Here is a 24,007-nt window from a genome sequence, read left to right as displayed (position 1 = left end):
TTGGTTTGGATCATCAAATATATAACCCAAATCTATCTTTTATATAGAAGATTAATGAGCGGCACTCACGTATAATTGGTTTGGATCATCAAATATATAACCCAAATCTATTTTTTCCTCCCCTAGTATTTTCTAAGAGAAAATCCTTTCGACAGTGACCATGTAATGAGAATGGCAACTGTATGCAATGAGCCTACCTCCATGTACAGAGTTCGGGTCTATGAATACCAGACACAAGTTCGGGACATTGCCCCTTGAATATATGGATAGCGTGAGAAACTCTATTTCAGGGCAAAGTTATTAGTTTTTTGGGCGGTGTTTCGAAACTTGGACCAGGACAAGAACTCACTCAGCAAGGTAAAAGAGAGTCGACTTGGGAGGGTCAATGAGTGGCGCGGTAAATATTTCATCAACATTCTACATTCAATAAGAAGATCTCAGCACTTCTTCATGGCGCAAAAAAACCCACATAGATTTTGGCTATGGACATAAAAGCTTCAACTGTGGCGTGAGGTCTTTGTAGGGAAAAGCTTTGGGGCCTTCTAGTATTTCTGGGGGAAAATGCGCACACCAAGGTTCCAAAAGATGTTGATTGTAAATAAGAGGATTGTCATCAAATTTTTTTGTGCAAACCAGTTGATCCTATCTTTAATTTTGTTGTCGTATGACAGCTCCACAAAGAAGAGGAATTATATAGAGTCTCATTGGAGCTTCTTTCTTTTTGGATGTGAAGAATGGGTTAATCCTTATTTAACCCATAAAAAATTGCTTTCCTCTAGGTGTCTTCTCATTCAAGGTAAACAACCATTGTGATTCCTGCAATGGTTTGATTTTATTGATCATTGATTTTATTCAAGATTTCTGAGTTACCTGACCCACAATGTTGAACCTGCATGAAATTCATTTGACGAGAATTAAGCGACTTGTGCATCATGAGACCAAATATATTGTAAATTGTAGAGATAATGGACGAACAGGAACTAGTAGTTTTCATTTCTTTCAAAAGTCCCAGGCAAATAAAAGACTCCCCATATCAACAGCTTCAATATAAAATCAAGTACAAATAGTATTTAATTGAATATAGGCTGGAAAGAAACAGTTCATGTGCTACATATACAATTTCTATTAAATAGAATCTCGAGGTGAGTCGAGAGATTTATTAATTTAGAAGTAAGCAACATTTTTTCTATCAAAAACAGAAATATATTCATGACCAAATCTTTACAATAGGATAAGACGATCTGTCCTTAAACCCCTACATGAGGACTCAATAAGAAAAAAGCCAGCACTATCTGCCTAAAGAACCTGACAGAAAAACCAAAAAGAACACAACAGCATCAGACCCTACGAAATGTCCCTCCGATCTTAGAAAACCAGCAGCTGCTACAGAGGAAAAGAATCTACAATTGCCAAAAGCTCTTTCCACACTCTTTGTAGCTAACTTGTCCTAGTCATATCATTGGAAGATCTTTGAATATGGAAAAACAATACAGAGAAAGGCATGCTGATGCCATACATTACAACATGGAATCTCACTAGTCTTCGGGTCCAAGGGACAGCCGTATGGTTCTTCTCTTTGAGGTTTTAGACTGTTTCTTCTTAAGCCAATAGTCCATGTTTGCTAGTTATGACATTTGGTAGGGATGTAGAGAGATTTGGGCTAGAATGTAATAGGTGGAGATACACGCATCTAACTCTTCCCTGAAACAATTTCACCCTTTATTAGCTTCTCATCCCTCGAAAGTATGCTTGTCTTTGTTTATTTTTGACGGATCCTATTACCTGTTGCCAAAGTTCTTTTATTCTTTAACTGCTTAAAAATCATCTGGATTTGGTGATTTCAGACATTGGACATTGTGGCTGAGAACCCAGATAAATTCAGAATCGTTGCACTGGCACGTGGTTCAAATGTGACTCTCCTCGCTGACCAGGTAGATTTACATATGGAAAAAGCTTCACAAAGTGGCAAAGCTGGAGGTCTCAAAGCATTGGATTGTGGTTAAAGCATTTACAAGTGCAACAATGGCGAAAGCATATGAAGCTTACAACTATACAAGCAAAGCATTACAAGAGATGATGTCTGTTACAATATGATTGAGACTCTTTCATTCTTCCCACCTCACTTACTGCTACATTCATAAAAAAAATAAACAAGGAAAAAAACCACAACACCCATAACTTTAATCCACCCAGTTTCATTCTCAACCACTTTAACGGCTTCATGTCCCTGTTGCACCAACACCTTCAATTCAGCAACCTCATTATCCAACATTTCCAACACTTTAATGGCTTCACGTCCCTGTTGCACCAACACCTTCAATTCGGCAACCTCGCTCTCCAACCTTTGCAGACGTTGATTTGCAATCATGTTGTCCCTCCTCAAACGAAATTCGTTGTCGTCAACATCATTTTGATACCAACGGAAATACTCACACTTCTTGATGCCAAGTTCCTGTGTGTTGTATGAGCTTTAGGAATTTGAAATTTGGTCAAGAAATAAAATCACACGTATTGAAACGTATTGAATTTTTACTTACAATGAATCCACATGTGTAGTAGAGCCGTCCTCGGTTTCCATTCTTATCTGACTTAGTTATTCTGATACAGGCTTTCTTTTGACACTCACAATTCACCACAGTTGAACTACCATCACTCTCAGTAGATGACGCCATCGATTAATCTTAACTATCTGCACAAAAAAAACAGGGATTAACAATATCAATAAAACCACAATGATTTGAATGTAAATAAGGTTTCATTGCGGTCATGGAAACACAATTAGAACATATCCCATATTTTCACTTCAAATGTCACAGAAAATCAATTAAATAATGTTCACAAAAAATCTTCTTTGAAACCCACAAAAAATAAACAACATGAACAGAACATCCATTAAATGATGTTCACAAAAAATCCTGTTTGAAACCCACAAAAAATAAACAACATAAACTAAACATCTATTAAATGATGTTCACAAAAAATATAGAACATATGTATGTAAGAAACAATAGCAAATCAGAAGACATGTATGAGACACTCTATATACTTCTCAATTTGGGACTTTGCTTAGGCACCCAAAAAACCAAGTTTTAAGTCTGCAAATGAAAAGCATGAAAATCCAAATATGAGACAAGGGAAAACAAGGAAACCTGGTTTTTTGCATGCTTAAAAACTAGGTTTTTTTAGGCTTAAAACATGTCCTCAAAATCAGGTTTTTTTTTATCCCACACAACCACAAAATCTACACCCCATTCTCCTCTTTTTTTTTAAAAAATGGAAAAAGAAAGTGAGGGGTGGAGAGAAAGGGTTAGGGCAGATGGGAGGAGAGATTTGGGAGGGCACGAATGGGTAGAGGGTGAGAAGTGGGAGGGTGAGATTTGGGTAGAGGGTGAGATTTGGGATGCCCGATTTTTCCTCGTTTCGCCCTCATCGCCCGATTCTTCCTCTTTTAGCAAAAAAAATATGGAAAAATAAAGAAAGGGGTGGAGAAGGACTTACCTGGTGAAGGAGATCCTCACCCGACGAGATGAGGGCGACGGTTTCAGCTGGGATTTACGAAGAGAACGAACCCTGCAAAAAACCCACAAATATTCACAGAAAGGGAAGAGAAAAAAAACCCAAAAAACCATGAAATCTGTTGGTAAAAATAAGAAAAGCAATAGAGAGAGAGAGAGAGATCCTCGCCTGAAATTCCAAGGGTGGTCCCTAGTACGGCAACTATGAGGAGTGAGAATTAATTAGGTTTCTAACAAGTTTTAATCTTTTGAAAACTCAAACCTAAATTGGAAATTAAGAGATCAAAATGAAATTTAAGCACACAAGTTAAATCTAGAGGTGCAATGCAAAATAAAGAGCTAGAGTTCAAGAGAGAGTGCACCCGAGATTTAAAGTGGTTCGGTCCTCAAAACGCGAGGCCTACTCCACTCCACCAACAAAGACCCGTTGATGGCTTTCTCTATGTGATCTTCTTAACTTCGGCGAAGATCGGTGCTGATTACAAATTCTGATTACCTTTAACCTTGGTGGCAATCTTCACCACGGAGAGTGGGCTACGCTTCTCCGAACACTCGCCCGATACAAGTTCTTGACTAAGAAAGAAAGAACAAAAAATCCCTCACAAGGGTTTACAAATTGTAGAAGATGTACAAATATAGCCTATAGATCTGAATCCTAATCTTAGATGATGAGAGGCATAAACAAGTTTGATTCACTCTAAGGATGTTCAATTAGGTTTTTAGAGTGTTAGGATTAATAATTTGGAAGTTTAGAATGCCCATATATATAGGAAAACCAAAATATGACCGTCCAATGGCATTGTGGTAATTCCAGCAAAATTTCCAACGGCTCAAAATATGACCGTTATAGTGTTCTCGGAGTTCCGAGAAAAAATCTCGGAGTTCCGGGAATACTAACAGAAGATGAAAAAAGTCTAATGGACCATTTCTCGGAGTTCCGAGAAAAACTCTTGGAGTTCCGAGAAGCCTATGTTGAGCAGATTTTCATTTCTGTTTTTTGGCTTCCAACTTAACACGAAGTTGGGATTGCTATGAGGGTTCCAAGGTGTTGGAACTCCACAAATACAATCACTTATATATTTAGGATGTGTGTTTAATTACTTAATTATGCCTTTCAAAATCCTAAACTAGGATTGGATCTTAATACAATCTAATATAACTTGATCTTCAATGGATTCTTCAAGTCTTCATTTGTCTTGGACTTCGTTGTCTTTGGCCTTCATGATGTGGTCCAATGAGTGCTTCTTGGCCTCAATCCAAGCAATGTTGTCTTAGCACCAATGTGATCTACAACTTAGACAATCAAACACATTAGTGATCATAAATCACTTGTGTATTGGAATCATCAAAATAAGATGGGAATGCCAAGGTGGAAACCATTGGGCTTACAATCTCCCCCTTTTTGATGATGACAAGCACAAGAGATTTTCCAATCAAAAGCACATATATTTTTCCTAATACTAAATTCTCTCCCCCTTTGGCATCAATAAAAAAGATTGGGGTAAAAGAGAAACAAATGGATGAATTATTCAACTTAAGGCTCCCCCTTTTTCAAGAAAAAAGACAAACCTAGAACTCCCCCTATTTAGAATTTTTATTCAACATAAGAGGGGATATTTTAATTATCCATAGAAAGATATTCAATTTTAGAGCAAGCCCCTAATCTAAGCATATATGATGAAAATCATATGGGGGCTTTGGGAACCCAAGATTTCTTGGTTCCAACACTATCCCTAATCTTAGATGCACATTGGAATTGGTAATGACCATTTATTCCACAATAATGGCATCTAACATGAGGGTTAGATACGCTAGTCCTATCATATGTATGTTTAGGCTTTTGACTAGTCTTCTTTAAGATTATGTCAATAATTTTGTCACCATTTAAGAATCCATGGAGACATAATCTTAACCTTTCATTTTCATTATGAAGATGGGTTATTTGATTTAGAAAATCATTAAATTCATCTTCTCTAAGATTATGTCAATAATTTTGTCACCATTTAAGAATCCATGGAGACATAATCTTAACCTTTCATTTTCATTATGAAGATGGGTTATTTGATTTAGAAAATCATTAAATTCATCTTCATAAGATTTGGAAGAGCTTGCCACATCTTGGAGTTTTGCAATTTGGCAAGATTTCTCATCCAAACAATCCTTAAGGGTTTTAATCTCAAGTTTAAAATTTTCAAGTTGTATTTGAGATTTGGAAGAAAATTCATTTTTCAAAAAATTAAGTTCATTTTCTAATTTTGAAATGGATTTCTTTTTAACTTTATTTTTGGAAATTTGAGAGTGCAAGGTTGAGCACAATTCATCATATTATATATTTTCACTATCACTACTAAATGAATAACATGAAGGGTTAGAGTTTACCTCGTCTTCATGGGTGAGTGCCATGAAGCAAAGATCGTCTTTCTTTTCTTCCCCTTCGCTTGAACTCTTTCCCGAGGTGCTAGTAGCATCCCATCCGGCGGCAAGAGCTTTATGTTTCTTCCATTCCTTCTTCCCCTTGTATTTTGAGGAAGTGGACAATCCGGTCTTTTGTGTCCGGCCTTCTTGCAATTATAGCACCTTATTCCTCCTTCTACTTCACTTTCTTCTTTCTTCTTCGTTTTATCCTTTTTATGTTTCTTTCTCCATAAGCTTTTAAATTTCCTTAAAGCTTCTTCTTCATCGCTATCCGCCTCGCTAGAGGATGATGAGTTTGCTTTGAAGGCTTTTAGAGCTAGAAATCGACTCTCTTTCTCTTTCTCTTTCTCTTTCGGCTTCTTCTCCTCTTGTCGGCTAGTGAGGAGCATCTCATGGGTGATGAGAGATCCTACAAGCTCCTCCATGGTTAGCGTCTTGAGATTCTCTGATTCTTGTATGGCGGTTACCTTTGGATCCCAATATGGAGGAAGAGACCTAAGCAACTTACTCACAAGCTCATCAGTAGGATAAGATTTACCAAGATTTGCTAATTCATTAGAAATTTTAGAAAAACGGGTATACATTTCGGAAATGTTTTCGTTTTGATCCATTCTAAACATTTCATATTTGCTCTTTAACAAGTTTATTTTGGAATCCTTAACTTGAGATGTTCCCTCATGGGTAACGGCAAGTGTATCCCAAATAACCTTGGCGGAATCAAAAAGAGCAACTCGATTAAACTCCTCCGTAGATAGGGCGCAAAACAAAGAATTTATGGCTTTGTAATTTAAATTTGCATGCCTTTTTTCTACGACATTCCATTCTTCAAATGGTTTGGAAGGCAACATGTATCCATTTTCAACAATGTGCCAAAGTTCCACATCTATCGAAAGAAGATAGATGCGCATCCTTGTCTTCCAATGTCCATAGTTGGACCCATTAAAGAAGGGAGGTCTAGTTGTGGAATGGCCTTCCGGAAGTCCGGTTCCATTTCTATCCGCCATTTCACAATTAGAAAGTTGCCAAAGATCTTATGATCTTTCCCTTGTTGAAATTTTTAAAGAAAAATTTTCCAAAGATTTATAGAAAAGAAAATCTTTTAAGAGCCTTTGCTCTGATACCAAGTGAAATTCCAAGGGTGGTCCCTAGTACGGCAACTATGAGGAGTGAGAATTAATTAGGTTTCTAACAAGTTTTGATCTTTTGAAAACTCAAACCTAAATTAGAAATTAAGAGATCAAAATGAAATTTAAGCACACAAGTTAAATCTAGAGGTGCAATGCAAAATAAAGAGCTAGAGTTCAAGAGAGAGTGCACCCGAGATTTAAAGTGGTTCGGTCCTCAAAACGCGAGGCCTACTCCACTCCACCAACAAAGACCCGTTGATGGCTTCACTATGTGATCTTCTTAACTTCGGCGAAGATCGATGCCGATTACAAATTCCGATTACCTTTAACCTTGGTGGCAATCTTCACCACGGAGAGTGGGCTACGCTTCTCCGAACACTCGCCCGATACAAGTTCTTGACTAAGAAAGAAAGAACAAAAAATCCCTCACAAGGGTTTACAAATTGTAGAAGATGTACAAATATAGCCTATAGATCCGAATCCTAATCTTAGATGATGAGAGGCATAAACAAGTTTGATTCACTCTAAGGATGTTCAAGTAGGTTTTTAGAGTGTTAGGATTAATCATTTGGAAGTTTAGAATGCCCATATATATAGGAAAACCAAAATATGACCATTCAATGGCATTGTGGTAATTCCAGCAAAATTCCCAACGGCTCAAAATATGACCGTTATAGTGTTCTCAGAGTTCCGAGAAAAAATCTCGGAGTTCCGGGAATACTAACAGAAGATGAAAAAAAGTCTACTGGACCATTTCTCAGAGTTCCGAGTATAATTCTCGGAGTTTCGAGAAAAACTCTCGGAGTTCCGAGAAGCCTATGTTGAGCAGATTTTCATTTCTGTTTTTTGGCTTCCAACTTAACACCAAGTTGGGATTGCTATGAGGGTTCCAAGGTGTTGGAACTCCACAAATACAATCACTTATATATTTAGGGTGTGTGTTTAATTACTTAATAATGCATTTCAAAATCCTAAACTAGGATTAGATCTTAATACAATCTAATATAACTTGATTTTCAATGGATTCTTCAAGTCTTCATTTGTCTTAGACTTCGTTGTCTTTGGCCTTCATGATGTGGTCCAATGAGTGCTTCTTGGCCTCAATCCAAGCAATGTTGTCTTAGTACCAATGTGATCTACAACTTAGACAATTAAACACATTAGTGATCATAAATCACTTGTGTATTGGAATCATCAAAATAAGATGGGAATGCCAAGATGGAAACCATTGGGCTTACATCGCCTCTTCTTCTCTCTGTCTCGTTCTTGGAGAGGTGGAAACCCGAGATGGAGAGGTTTCACCCTTACCTGGGGAAGGAGGTGGAAACCCGAGATGGAGAGGCGAGGAGATGAGGGCGAGGAGACGAGATTTTTGGGTTGAGGCTAGCTAGAGTTTCAAAGAAAGAGAGGAGGAGACGCACGCCATTTTTGGGTTTTTTTTTCCGTCTGTTTTTGGGCTTTGCTCGATGGAGAGGTTTATATGAACGTAGGGCTGAGATCACATTAATCTAAAGGTTGTCGTTAAAAGCTTGAAAACATGTTACTAATGTGTAGAGAACTTCCTACACACATGTGTAGAAACCGTTTTCTCATATATATATATATATATATATATATATATATATATATGAGAAAAGTGTTTCTAGTTCGGCCGACTAGAGATCATTCTCTAGTCCGCCACCCAAAAACACATGGGTCCCACATATTTGGGTGATCTAAAGCATTCATTTGATAGGCCTCATCATAGATAGGATGTCCACAAAAATTCAGCTTAATAGGATCTTCTTAACCCTTCGATTTGTGGAGTTAAAAAATGGACAGATTTGTGGCGGTTTATAGCCGTCAATTTTAAGCTCCACAAATCATAGGGTTGGGATGATCCTATGAAGCTAATTTCTTGTGGACACCGTCTCTATGTCAGGGCCCATCAAATGAATGCTTTGCATCACCCAAATATGTGGGACCCATGTGTTTTTGCGTGGCGGACTAGAGAATGATCTCTAGTCGGCCTGACTAGAAACACTTTCCTCTATATATAAATATAATAAAATACACTTTTTTTTTTATGGTGTCCACAACTTCTTCAAATCTAAACCATTCATTGTTGGGTCCCACTAAAGGTTCGTGTTCAAAGAGAGAAGAGAGAGTAACCGTAAGATTGTAAGAATGGTGGGGCCTACCTTGCTCAATGGACTTAGGAGAGAGGTACCGGTTGTGAAGCAGAGCGAATATATCCTTGAAGAGGGGCGAATTTATTTGTCCCCACTCTCCACATCGTTATCATTTCGCATTTCAAAATTTGAAACCGTTCCGTCTCCTTGGCTCTTTCTTTATTTTTGTGTACAACGGTAACACCCTGCAAAAACACCGCGTTAGCACCAGGAAACCCTAATCCCTCTCCTAAACCCACAAGGTATCTCTCTCTCTGAAGTCCCGACTCTGTTTTTAGGGTTTCGAGAGCATTTTTAACCTAATGAGCGATCAGGCACGATTATTAAGATATGAGATCGGAAATTTCGACAGTATTTCAACTGAAAATCCAATTCTATTTCAGTATTCGAACTTGAATTCTTCAGAGATTTGGAATCGTTCTTGGATTTACAGATCTTGGTTCGCTTACATATCTCTAGTCTCAAACCTAGATCAATTTTGTCTTTTGTTTGTGTTTTCTTAGTTTTCCTGCACTCGTATGCTGGAGATCTTGGATGCTTGTTTGAATTGGAAGAAAAACATTTCTAGTGGAATTTTTTCGCTTTGATATTTTTTTTTCACAATTTATAGGGAAATGATATGATTTTGGTTAATTTAGAGGGATATCATCATAAATTGAAGCTCCCTCTAAATAAACACTGAATAGGGTTGCTTCAAGTTTTCTTTTCGGTGTTTAAAAAAATAGCTAAGTTTAGAAATATTTTTCCTTTCCAAACTTTTCTTGAAAATTTCTGCAATCCAAACACGGCCTAAGGAAATTAGAGAAAACATCTCTCTCTTTTTCTTTTTTTTTCTTGATTTTTGTTGCTCACCCCTCTCTGGATTTTAACAGGTCACTGAAGAGCACCATCAGACCAGATTTGGAGCCCCCCAATCCAATTCTCGCCACTCATTCACTGTTAGGTAATCTTTCTAATGCTCGCATAAGCCTCTGTTCTAAAAATCTTCTTTAATGATTTGCTGCTGCCATTAGTTCATCTAAATCATGAAGTTTCTTATAAATGAATGGTAGATGACATATTTCTTGTATGTCCCTACGCCCTGCTATTTACTACACATTTTCATCTCATAGATTTTGAGTTTCATTGGTTTTTGTAGTTGGTTTGATTCAAACAGTGTGAATGGACAGGCATTGTAGTGGAAGAATAAAAAAAAATAATAGATGACAGTGTAGATTGGTGGAGATGTAGTGCAGCGGAGGAAGAAAAGATAGCAAAATCCAAAACTCAAAATACCTTCAGCCAGCCCATATCACTATTTTTGGAAAAATGTCATGCCAAGAAGAGAAGAGAGTAGTAAAAACCCCTTACCCCAAGAAGAGGAGAAAATAATAACTTAGTTTTGCATTAAATTTCAAAAAAAAAAATAAAAAAATAAAAAAAATCGCCCTTGTTATGTCTACTTCTCCTCTTTATATAAGGTTTGGAAAATCCAACTAATAAAAGAATCCTTTTTAAATAAAAATCCTAAAGAGTAGCAACTACTAAACTATAGGAACCACAAAGTAAAACTCCTAAATATGGACTTTCCACATGACCCATACGTGTAGGCCCACTGCATATCTCTTATGCTCGAAAACTTGGATAAGATAGAATAGTTCCCAATTATTCCTAACATGATAGAGATAGCTTGGAAGATAAACCGATTTATCTAATGACCATGGAGGGTTGCTGCATTTGATAGAGAATAAGTTTACAAAAGGGAGATATTTATGTCATCCTTCTTGGATGAGGTTTACGACAAGTTTCTTGACCAAACAATCTTATGTTGCATAGGAAAGCTCTGCGATAGATGTTTCTATCTGGCGACTATTCTTCTAGTAGGCATACCAAGGCATCCACTTAGTCAGGACAATATTAGTACACTGTTGGATAATGTTTTTGGGACGAATTGTGTACTCAATTCTCAATGTCGGTCTGGTATCTAATGTGACTGACAATTTACTCCATCGGTTGAGTGGCCAGGTAGATATGATCGGCGATGCTTGGATCAATACTAAAGCTCCCGCAAAGGAGTCCAGGGGTCCATGGATGAACTGAACTTGCTTGGTTCCCTCTCATCCGAACCTTTTGCAGCCATTTAATACCTTATGGTGCTTGATCCCCACTTGTTTCACCTAGGTCTGGTGAAGGCTTCTTCAAAGGTTCACCCTTATGTTCATGAAAATGCTTGTTTTGACAATGTTGATCTTCCGCACAATATCCCTTGACAACTCGCTGGTGGATTAACTTATTACCTGAGATTGTGGTCCCCTGCACAAGTTGGAAGATACTGTAATCGAACTACTAGGCATTGAATAGGTGGAAAATGACTCTTCTTGCACTTATATAGCTTTCTCTAGCTTAGCTCTTCCAAGACCTATGACCTTTGAGTCTGAAGTGGCTGCACTACTTTCCCCCTTTAGAGGCAACAAAACTATCTTCCACTGATCAAGATAGAAGGTATATGTGTTATTCCTTCCATCATCAGGAGCATCTATGTCAACTGCCATGGCCTTCCTAATAGGACATTACAGACGTCCATTGGCATGATGCCTAACTCCACATAATCATTGCACTTGTTCCCCATGGCAAATGGCACTAAGGATTGCTCTGTCATCCACATATCATCATTCTGATTCTGTTAAGCCAGCCGATACAGCTCAGGGTCGGGCTCATGTATCAAAGCAAGCTTTCTAACAGCTTCATCTTAGATGTAATTAGTACTGTGAAACAACCAATTTCTCCGAACGCTTAAGCTGTCAGAGATGGCGTTATTTAATCTTTTATACTTTAACACTCCCCCTCACGTGTGGACCCTCTTTTTAGGGTTGGCCTACACATGCCACACATGGCCCCTCTTTTGGGTTGTCCATTACATGTGGATTTTAATATCAAGAGGTTTTGAACCGAGGCCCTTTGCTCTGATACCATGTGAAAAAGCTGATTACTCCAAAAGCTTAAGCTGTCTGAGATGGCGTTATTTAATCTTATATACTTTAACAAGTACTACTGCTGCCCTTTGAGTTTTCAGAGTCAAGGTGCGCTTCCCTTCCAGTCGAACTGTATGGATCAGAATTGTAGTCTCTCGGTAGTGAAAACTAAAAGTGGAAGTAACTTGGAAAGAGTCTTGCCTCGACCTCTATGGGGGCCTTGGATAAAACCACGAGACCCGCCGTTCATGCTGGTTGGTGCACCCTGCACCCGAAATGGAAAAGGTTCAATTCCGGACCACTAAGCACTATGATGAAAGATGGCGCTACCACTAGTTGTATCAGTACCTTCCCCCCATCCATCCGTCCATCGATCTAGTCTACATACGCATTAGCAACCTGGTCTAGTATGCCTCGTACGACCACTACTCGTGAATAATAATCAGAAGAGTCAGTGAACGACATTTGATTCGTTGAACCGGATCCACATCAAAGTCAAAGACTAGAGTACAGACAAGGTGAAGATGCTATGCCTCACGTCATCCTCCTTTTGGTCTGGGAGTCAAACATATCCTCTTGTTAAGAAGACACTCACCAACAACATTATGAGCCGCGATATATTCCATGTTTTCCTTATCAGATGGATCCTTTTGAGGACAGGGATTTTCTATATCAACCTGAGTGAGTAGCTGTTGCCGATCCTTTGGACATTCATTGGAATAGTGTCCCATATTCTGACACTTAAAGCACTTAACGAATGCCTTGTTCGATTGCTGCCTATGTGGTCTGTCCAACTGTTTGTGACCTTGTAAAAGGTCGATGTGCCACTATAGTAGGAGTAGTAACAGCATGCGTTTGTGGGGGGCGTGACATCTGGAACATGTTCCTGCCTCTGAATGGCGCCGTACTAGAAATGCATGCTCAACCCCTCTGTTGGGCCTCATCAATAGCACGGGCCTTGCAAAGGCGTCAGATACGTCCCATGGAGTAAGCCCAAGAAAGGCATCTTGAATCGAATTTCACAAACCACTAGTATATCGAGCCAATGACTGCTCTCGTGTCTCGAAGATTATTTAGTGCAACTAAGCGATGGAAATCCTGTGTATAATCTGCAACTGATTGGGTCCCCCGTACCAAGCCTATGGAGATGTTGTTATAAAGTCTGATAGAGGTTGAAGGGCAGAAATTCTCTTCACATCTGCTTCATCTCCTTCCAATTAGAGTTGAGAGGCTTCTCTAACTGACCCCACTGGTACTTCTTTGGCTGCCACCAAGCCAATGCTCGGCTCCTCGATCTAGTGGCAATAAGGGAAGCAATTTTATCCTCTGGGACTTTCTTCCAACCATGGGTCTCATCAACCATGGCCTCCCAATCAAGTAGTCATTTGGATCAAGTCCACCTGTGAACTTTGGAATCTCCGGTTTGAAGCCGGAATCCTATTGTGTATGTCGACGGCAGGTGGAATCTTAGGCGCTGGCATAAGCCGTCGATATGGAGCAGGAGCTTGTGTCCTACGTCTCGTAGGGATCTGCTCATCAAAATCCTCATCCCTATCTTTCTCATGGAAGTTCTGTGGTGCTGGAGACGGAGTCTTGCGCCGTGTTGCCTACTAACTAACTCTCTCAGTCAATGCTTCCATCTGAGCCTCCAACTGAGCTCTATGTTTGGCCATTTGCTCCTGATTAACGGCCAACTGTCTCATGACATCAGCCAATTTATAGCCGCTAGGGTCTGAACTACCCTCCTATCAATCCCTGTGTCTTTTTCAGATCCTCCGTATCATCAACTAGGGCACTACTGCTTTTCAGCCCCCATTTGCTCTAGGTTTCAACTAGCTACTCTAGAAGGAAGCCACTGCAGAGACTATATTGCACTGGTGTTCTTTTCAAACAGAAACTTCCACTCAAATTGCACTGAAAGGCTGTCTGGAATTCAAGTTGTTACTCACCTTTTGTGATGAGTAACAATGGGTGCAATGGTCAGGCTGCAAGCAAAAACACACCAAGTTTCCGCTCTTGAGCTCAATTCCAGCAATGAACTATTCTAAAATCAGTCTGCACTAACCTGGATTTAAGTTTCGGTAAACCGAAATTTAGGCCGAAATCCTTTAAAAAAAGTATTATTTTAATATTTCGGCAATTTCAGCCGAAATTCAGGAAAAAATTATATGTTTTTGAAAAAAAATCAATTTAACGAAATTTCGGCCGAAATCCGGGAAGTTTGAAATTTCGGATTTCGTAAAATTTTGGTTTCGGTCGACATTTAAAACCATGGTACTAACAACTATGACAAACTGAATTTTGCTGCTTAGGTATAGTATCTCAGCTCCACTAACTTTCCTCCCAGCTAACAACTATTCAAATGAAAATCTCCTCTGTAGTCTGTTCCTTGTCGAAATTTGTGGTGGAAATTCTGCAAACATGGAGAAAGACGATGAAACCGAATGCACAAAACCTCTACTGAGCTGCAGATGTTGCTCCAGTTGATTGCTATTCAGGAACCATGTCTCAGTGTCAACAATTTTCTAAATTGTAATTGAATTACAGTCAATTAGTCTGAATCCAGTAGGTGCTTTCCAAATTGAACCAGCCTCCAATTAAAAATAGTGATGTAATTTCCCGTTATATTCTGGAATTTGAATTCTACTCATAAATTGAATTTCTTCTCTTGTAAACTTTCTTCCAAAGCTTTGAAACTCTTTCTTGAATAAACTCAGCTCAATTCCGAAGGAATGTTGGCTTTATATATCATAGATTCAAACCAACAATCCAAATGCAGCTATGGAGAGAGATCAATTGCAGTTTTGTAGAGAGAAATTGAAAATGGTGACTGTTGGTGAAGAATGATAGAGGAAAACACAGGAGACGAAGAATAGTTTGTGGATGCATTCTAAATTTCGTGAAAACAACCTCAAATGATGAAAATCAACTAGAATTCGATGGGAATCATTGAAGGACAACAATGACAAACAAAACACGTAGATCGAATTGCAGGAAAAACACAATTGGTGGAAAAACGCAAATGGATCGTATCATAGTACAGAGAGTGGGTCAAACACATACTATGTCAAGCTCCTCTAAGAGATTTGTAAGACAAGTGGTCTATGCAGTAGTAGAAGCCATAACCTGGTAACTTAATTGCACTATGGAGTATATCATGAAGTCAATAAATTATGGCACAGATTTGGTGCGAAGGAAATCACATTCGCTATATTTCTGGTGGCTAGAAGAGGACTTGTTTGTTAATCACTCCATATAGTGATAAATTTGTTATTTTCCTTTACATAACCGAAGGGGGATATTTTAGGAAATTTAGTTTATTTATCTTGGCAAAAACTCACATGGAGGGGCATCAAACCTAGGAGAGGGGCTCACATATAAACGAAAGAAAGAGGACAAGAATGATTTTTTGCTATTATTTACTTTTCTATTTAGACTTGTTATGCTATAGTTTAACCTATTTCTCTTCCAACTTGATTTTATTTTTGGATACATTGTTTTTCTGTATGTTTCCATACAATTTGCATTAGCTTTCAACGCAGCTAATTTATTTGCATTGAGGCCAAGTGTATTTATATTTAGTTTATACATTTTATTATTTACAATATGCTTTTTGGAATGATTATTTACTAAGGTCTCTAACTATATTTTTCTCTAAAAATGTTTCTTCTTCCTTCAATTATTTTAAGGGTAATTGGTCCTTTTTTTTTTTTTTTTGCGATTGGTTTCTATTTTTTTATTTCTTTGATTGAGTTTTTTTATTGCTTTTCTTGATGGCATTTCTTTCCATGTCGACATGTCTCCACATGCGAATCGGACATGGATTCACGTGGGACACACCTGGATTCTTGTTGTAGCCGTGTTCCGCACGAATCCTGTTTTTTTCGGGCGAATCCGATTCATCGTTGTCCTTTTGGGCGAATCCAAATCCGAATTCTACTTTTGGGGCTTGCCAAATCCAAGACCTTGAATCCGTGTCGGATCCCGACACGCGAATCCGAATCCATGCAACATAGGTTGTAAGTGTTTTAGTCACTGTTTAAAAACTCTCTCAGTCAAGTTTTTCCCTATCTAGTCACTTAAAAAATCCTTTGATATGGCTTAGTTACTGAAGAATTGACTGCGTCATTGACTTGCTTGAGTCTACTGCTTTTTACCTTGGTTAAGTTCTCATCAACTCTGAGTTCTTAAGCATTGGTTTGGTAGTAAAAGAGAAGCTCCTGTTAGATTAAGGATTGTATTAGTTCCTATGTATTTTAATACACTAGATGGATTGTAACCTTCTTTCATTGGCCGATGTAACTTAGTTGGATTAACAATATCCAGTGAATAAAATTTAAATAAAAGAAGAGGGGCTTATCTTTCTAAGCAAGTTGGGCAAAATATTAGTCCCCAGAAAAAAAATTATATGAAAGCTAAGGGAGAACCGTCTCAATGAAATCATGAATGCCATATTGTAAGCATGGTTTTAAATTTCGACCGAAATCCGAAATTTCGGATTTTGGTGGGGACTGAAACCGAAATTTACCAAAATTTCATTTTTCGCCATTTACTGAATTTCGGTAATTTCGGTCAGAAATTTCGGCTAAATGCCATTATTTATTTTTTTTAAAAAGTGTTACAAATTTCGTCCGAAATTTCGGAATTTCGGTCCAAAATTTCAAAAATTTAGTCCGGAATTTTGAACCAAATTACGAAATTTCAGTTTTCGGTGGGGTCCGAAACGGTTACCGAAACCGAAATTTTAAACCATGATTGTAAGAAGAATGCATGCATGTGAATAAAGGGAATAAAATCTAAAGAAAATTTTGGGTTAATGTCTTTTTATAGGGACTGTTAGGACATGGAACATCCTTCTTAGGCTCCATTGGACAAAGTATTTGAATAATGAAACAGGGGTGGGATCTTTGGAGGTGGCATTAGGTCCAACTATCACATAAAGTATATCTGGAGGTAGCATAAGTGGGCTTTGTTTAGAGAAAAGAGAGTTGTGGTTCTTGCTACCTCTTTTAGAGAAAAAAGAACTGTTCATGGGAGTTGATGCTAATTTTGTGATGGTTTTGTAGGCGAGAAGCATAGTTTATGATTTCGTTTTGGTTGGTGTTTTGTTTTGGTCAGTGGGACAAGAAGTTTTGGTGTTTCATCCGTTTCAGTGTTTCGTGTCATAAAAGATGCTACAATTGGAGAATTTTTTTAATCGTTAAAATTTGAAAAAATAAAATTTTGTTAGAAGAATATAAGAAACCATCATATCAACCATATTTAACAAAAAGACATATTTTACTACTTAAAACATCTACCTTAGGCATTATGTTGGCTTTTAATGGACCTAATTAATATAAAATTTAGTCCAAAACACCATTGAAACTAACTGTTAAAGTATAAAAGATTAAAAAACGCCCTCTCCAACAGCTTAAGCTTTTGGAGTAACTGGTTGTTTCACATGGTATCAGAGCAAAGATCATGAGTTCAAACCTCCTTGATGTCAAGAATCCACATGCAATGGTCAACCCAAAAGTGGGGCCACATGTGCTGCGTGTAGGCCAACCCAAAGAAAGAGGGGCCACATGTGAGAGGGAGTGTTAAAGTATAAAAGATTAAATAACCCCTTCCTCAACAGCTTAAGCTTTTGGAGTAACTGGTTGTTTGACACTAACCATTTATCTTACAAATGCTAACTATAAATATTAAAAATAAAAATACAACAAAAGAAACACTAAAAAGACAAATAAAATCTAAAATATTGTTCCTCCTTTGAATACATCATTTTAATATAGGTAAAGTTCCTCACATTTGTGTATAATGTTTTGGAAGTAGAAGAAGCATAGAAAATTAAGAAATATTGTACAAATGTCTTGCTTCACTAGGGTATTTTGAGAATTCTTGATTTAGTGGGTTTTTCATGTGTTTTTAACTCTCTCATACGTTGGAGGGGGTAAAAAAACATAAAATTCTCTTAGAAAAACGATAAAACAGGTAAAAAACACGGCTAAAATAGGAAAAATAGAAAAACCCTTAATTTAATAAAAGCTACAATTTCGGACAAAACAAGGCATTTTGTGATGCCTTGTTTTATCCGAAATAGACCGAAATGGACGAAACTGAACGAAACAGACTGATATTGAATGATTTTCTTATCAGTACACTTTGTTTCTGCTTTACGTACCAGTTTTACTACCCCTGCAGAACGTTTCAGACGGAAAAAAATGAAATTCACAAACAGTGTGAGAAGTAAGAGAAATACAATGCCCTGATAGATGTTTGGTTTTCTATTGCTTTTTGTTTCTTTATTTCTTGTAAAAGAATCGAGCAGAGGCCATTAATTTTGAATGGAAGATGTGTTTTCAGTTATCATTTAGAGATTGGGAATTGATTTAATTTGGTGAAGTTGGGTTTTGGATAGGATTAATTTTGAATGGAAGATGTGTTTGCAGTTATCATTTAGAGATTGGGAATTGATTTAATTTGGTGAAGTTGGGTTTTGGATAGGCATCCATGTCTTTTAGTTATTTTTATTAGGAATTTGAGCTTAATCGTCCACTTTTTAGAGTGTTTTATGTGCAACACCAAATGACAGATACTCTAGTTTTAGCATCCAGGTTATGACTACCATATATCATGAGGCAACTAAGGGATAGGCACAAAAATGGTGAGAAGTGAAATGCAAAGCCGAAAGGTGGTATGAAGGCAAAGGAGTCAAATGGTAGGTAACTACTATCTCGGAGAAGTTGTGGATGCATGGAGGGAAGGAAATCAGATAGGTATAAAGACTATAATGTTCATATACTTGTCATCCAATACTTATGTGATCTCTTATTGATATAGCATAAGAACTAATGAATGGATCACATTGATAACTCTGTTTTTTTTTTTTCATCTTTGAAAGAACTAATTGGAAGTTATGCATAAAGAATGTTCTGTAGCACATCATTTGAGGAAATGACTGTTAAAGCTATTTTACACAACATATGAATGCAATTGTAAGAACTTATGTTGCGAAGAAATTTTAAAAAAATGCAGGTTGCCTATAGACATAATTGCATGAGCTGTATTGAGAAACTACCCTTTAAATTCAATGATTGTCAAAGAAACAGTTGAGGGTTAAATGGAGAATAAGTTGCATATTCATTCAAATAAATGATTTGTTAACTGTTGCAACGTAAATGGAAGTAATTGTAAAGAATTTTCTTCACAAACAGTTTGATGAAGAGACAACTTGTTTGTGACTAATTGCTGCCAATTATCACATTCATACGATAATAAGCTGGTTTACATGCCATTGCTTGTGCTCTTTTCTGAACAATGCAAATGATCTGATAATTATTGAAACTTCTAAGCATATTATTAGTCATTTGCTTTCTGTAACAAAGCCTCAATTATAAATTGTCTTTCATTTTTTCAAGAATGAAGTTTGTCTGTTCTTACATAAATGAATGGCCGATGCAGATAAACTGCTGCTTAAACATGTCTAATCTTCCAAGTGACCAGCTTTTGCAAATGGAAACAACTTGCGGATCTCTTCTATATGAACTTCAGGTTTCTTCTAGAGGGCTTCCTTGACCTGTTTTACTATGAAAAACTATTCTCTCTCTCTCTCTCTCTCTCTCTCTCTATATATATATATATATATATATATATATATATATATATATATATATATATATATATATATATATATATTGCTTCTATTTTTGCTCCCCTGCTACCAATGGCATTTTTCAACAACTGCTACAATGTGGCTGCTTTAAAATATCAAGTGATTGATTTGCTTTCGTTTGTGACTATTGTTGAACTTAGATAATATGGAATGAGATGGGAGAGTCCGATGTCGAGAGGGACAAAATGCTACTCGAGCTCGAACAAGAGTGTCTAGAAGTATATAGGAGAAAGGTTGACCAGGCAAACAAGGCTAGAGCTCAGCTACGTCAAGCAATTGCAGATTCTGAAGCAGAATTAGCATCCATTTGCTCTGCAATGGGTGAGCGACCTGTGCATATCCGGCAGGTGTGTGCGTCCTCTCCATGGCCAATTTTTTTTTTTTTAATTTAAAAGAAAAAAAGAATTCCGTGACCAATTTTTAACATGAAGAATCCTGTGTAGATCTGTAGTCTCTGAACGTCTGATAATAGATTCGAGAATGGAAAACACAATTGATCCAGTTTTGGAAATGTTTCTTTAATAAAATAATTGCATTATTTTCTGACTGTATTTTCGATTATTTGAGTCTGTGTTATCTAAAGCGTTTTACATCTGGGTCATGTCTTCAGTCAGATCAGAACGTGGGAAGTTTAAGGGAAGAGCTCGAGACCATTGTTCCACAATTAGAGGAGATGCGGAAGAAGAAATGTGACACATTGAATCAATTTCTTGAAGTTCTTGATCAAATACAGAAGATCTCAAAGGAAATTTTTGGACCCGCATGGTATAATCCATCTATGATGGTCTCGGATGAAAGTGATTTGTCTATAAGAAAGCTTGAAGAATTACACAGACAGCTACAGGCGCTCCAACAGGAGAAGGTATGAGCTCCTTCTTTACCACATAGTAACCATTTATGGGTTACCATAATATTATATATATGTTCATCTCACTGATTTTCTTTAATTTTTGGTACTTAAATCTCCTCTAGAGCAATCGAGTGAGGCAGGTTTTGGAGCACCTAAACACACTGAACTGTCTGTGTTTGGTGCTTGGTATGGATTTTAAGCATACAATTGGTGAAGTTCACTCCAGTTTAGATGGTTCTGAAGAATCAAAAAACATTACTAATGAGACAATTGAAAGGTTAGCTGCCACAATTAAAAGCCTTCGAGAGGTTAAGATACAAAGAATGCAAAAGGCAAGTTGTAGGTCCCAAGTTAATTTTTGTCGTGGTTCACTCATTTATTTATACCTTCACCCTCACCCTTTAAGCTATGGCAGCTTCAAGATCTTGCAACTACTATGTTGGAGCTGTGGAATTTGATGGATACACCAGTTGAGGAGCAACAAATGTTTCAGAATGTTACCTGTAACATAGCTGCTTCAGAACATGAAATAACTGAACCTGGCACTCTTTCTTTGGACTTCATTAGCTATGTGAGTCTGTAAAATGTAAATGAATAGTGAAGTGTTTTTTTTCCTTATATTATTTGAGGAGTTCATTATCCAATTTAAACAAAGAATAAATTTGAAAAGTGTTTTTTTCCTCATATTATTTGAGTTCATTATCCAATTTAATCAAAGAATAAATTTGTGATTTAGGTTGAGGCAGAAGTTTTAAGGCTGGAGGAGTTGAAAGCCAGTAAGATGAAAGAGCTTGTTCTGAAGAAGAGGTCAGAGCTTGAGGAGATTTGCAGGCGGACCCACTTGGTCGCAGCAGCAGATACTGCAATGGAATATGCAATCCAAGCTATCGAGACTGGTAGACACATGATATTGATCATTCAAATATTACTACCACAGTTTTGCATGATTTTATGCACTCACTATGGGCCCCATGACATTTTTTTCTATGTAGGAGCTGTTGATCCCTGTTGCATCTTGGAACAAATCGAGGCTCAAATTGCAAAGGTTAAAGAAGAGGCTTTTAGCAGGAAAGAGATTCTTGAAAAGGTTGAGAAATGGTTGGCTGCATGTGAGGAGGAATGCTGGCTTGAGGAATACAACAGGGTTTGGCCTTTTTGCTTTGTCTTTTGACTAAATTTTATTTCATTCTATCACAATCTGTGTTCACTTTTGCATACGGTATTATAGGATGAGAACCGTTACAATGCTGGAAGAGGTGCTCATCTTACACTGAAGCGTGCTGAAAAAGCCCGGGCTGCAGTTACCAAACTCCCAGGTGCACATTTCCCACTGTATATTTATATTTAGTGGCTGATTTTGGTTTTTATTTTTTGATTGATTTATCATTAGTTTTCACAAGTCATGATTTATCTGATGTATTGCATTTGGAGCAGCGATTGTAGAGGCATTAGTGTCCAAAACCATTGCATGGCAGAAAGAAAATGGAACTGAGTTCACATATGATGGGGTAAGCACTTCCCTTTCAAGTTCGTTGCAATTGTGGCACTATGGTCTCTAAAATGTTTTTGTTTTTTCCTCGCGCTAATTTGCAGATTAGGCTTCTTTCAATGCTTGAAGAGTACAATATTTTAAGGCAAGAGAAAGAGCAAGAAAGACGAAGGCAGCGGGTATGGCCTCATTATTTTATTAAAATGACAACGCCCTTAATCTTGCAGGGTAATGGGTATTATGTGAAAATTGTATCTGACACTGCAGGATCAAAAGAGACTTCAGGGGCAGCTAATAGCAGAACAAGAGGCACTTTTTGGGTCAAAACCAAGCCCTTCAAAAGCCCCGAGTGCAAAAAAGGTTTCTAGACCTTCCACTGGAAATGTGAATAAAAGATTGTCTCTTGGTGGGGCAATGTTACAAAATCCGAAATTCGATTTGCAGTCCACAAAATCTACCCATGCACCAGCCGTTGCATCACGCTCAGCAAGGAAAGGGGACCACCATGAGCACGATGATGGTTTCACAGCATTATCGTCGGGTTAATTTTTAAACTTTCATATAATTATTTCAAGGGACTTGCTAGGCAATTTCGCAGAAAGCCATTTCGTGGCTCACTTTTTCATGAGAGAAGTCACCTCAGATGAATTAACACAAAATGGCATTATGTGAAATTGCCTAGCAAATCCCTTATTTCGAAGTTTTCATTCAGAGTTCTACTTTTCATTGGCCCACATCCTTAAAACTTGTGCAGGTAAGAGAGGCTTTGATATCGCTGGTATCCCCGTAAATAATAACTCCTTCAATGGTGCAAATGCTAGAGAAATTGTACCAACTGTGCAAAGGAAACCTTTCTCTCCCATTTTGTCACACTCCTCCAAGGCAAATACAGCAAATTTAGTAGAAGATTCGAACTTTTCACGGGACAGGATCTCATTAAAAACAGTTCCAATTAACAACACACCACAGATCACGCCTTTGAAGCGGACCTTTGTCAGTGAGGAAGAGAATATGACCCCTAAGGTGATGCCAATTCCAGTGGCTATAACACCTTCAACAGTGTCTGTGCCCATGCAGACAGCTCCAACCCCTGCCTCTGCCTGTGTTCTTTTTGGAGCTACTGCTATTGAGGCTCCTGAAGATATAGAATATTCATTTGAAGAGAGAAGGGCTGGTTTTATTCTTCCCAAATCACATCGAAAGGTACATATTTGAAAGAAACACATCTGTGCTTGTCCTGTTATCTTGTGTTCTTTGCAATGGATAAGTCAATTATAATTGGCTTCTATGAATCCTTTACAGACAATGACCATGAGAGACAATTTGTAACTGAACTTTTTTGCCTCTATATATGTTCATCTTGAATTTGATGACACCAGTATCAAAATTCTGTTTTTATTTGCTAGTTAATTTGATTGAATTTCATTCTTGGGATTTAGAAATAATTCATTTTCTGGCAATGTTCCTGGAATCTGGAACCTCATTCCAATGAGCTTTGCATTCTTCAATTGTACTGTTAGACACAGTAGAATGATATCTTGAAAGGGTTCAATTCTTTCATGAAATATAAAAAGTCAGCAAATGCTTCTGCTATAGGAGAAATGTTCTGTTCTTTGATCTAAATAGGTGCTTGAATGTATAGTTCGTTTCTCTACTTGAAAAGTTCACTTTGAAGTTATGATGGTTTTATGTCGAGAGGAGCTAGAAAGACTTTTCTCCCCCAATGATGCAAAACCCCGATTCCAACCTACTGCTTGGGCCCTTTTCTCCACCCTCTCAAGTATAGGATCCCACACTTGCTGCTTGGGACCTATTCTCCACCCACTCAACTA

General features: G+C 37.7%; 1 protein-coding gene across 3 annotated transcripts; it reads left to right on the top strand.

Annotated features, from left to right (window-relative positions):
* The first annotated feature begins 9,338 nt into the window (after positions 1–9,338).
* On the top strand, positions 9,339–23,548 carry LOC143888387 (65-kDa microtubule-associated protein 3-like). 3 transcript variants are annotated; one of them, XM_077392780.1, is made up of 14 exons: positions 9,339–9,470; positions 10,101–10,171; positions 19,626–19,715; positions 19,977–20,183; positions 20,447–20,698; positions 20,809–21,018; positions 21,102–21,257; positions 21,423–21,582; positions 21,679–21,830; positions 21,915–22,002; positions 22,121–22,194; positions 22,280–22,354; positions 22,443–22,716; positions 22,930–23,548. In XM_077392780.1, the coding sequence occupies exons 3-14, from the start codon at positions 19,644–19,646 to the stop codon at positions 23,388–23,390; spliced, it is 2,181 nt and encodes a 726-aa protein (XP_077248895.1). In that variant the 5' UTR covers positions 9,339–9,470; positions 10,101–10,171; positions 19,626–19,643; the 3' UTR covers positions 23,391–23,548. The 3 variants fall into 3 exon arrangements, with proteins under 3 accessions (XP_077248895.1, XP_077248896.1, XP_077248897.1); XM_077392781.1 differs by lacking the exon at positions 9,339–9,470 and adding an exon at positions 9,543–9,667; XM_077392782.1 differs by lacking the exons at positions 9,339–9,470; positions 10,101–10,171 and adding an exon at positions 18,808–18,940.
* The last annotated feature ends 459 nt before the right edge of the window (positions 23,549–24,007 follow it).

This window comes from Tasmannia lanceolata, unplaced genomic scaffold, assembly GCF_043159265.1.
Source record: "Tasmannia lanceolata isolate RefF3 unplaced genomic scaffold, GAP_Taslan_0.1 ptg000012l, whole genome shotgun sequence".
Taxonomy (NCBI): domain Eukaryota; kingdom Viridiplantae; phylum Streptophyta; class Magnoliopsida; order Canellales; family Winteraceae; genus Tasmannia; species Tasmannia lanceolata.
Note: the sequence above shows the minus strand (reverse complement) of the source record. Positions and strands in the feature narration are given on the sequence as shown.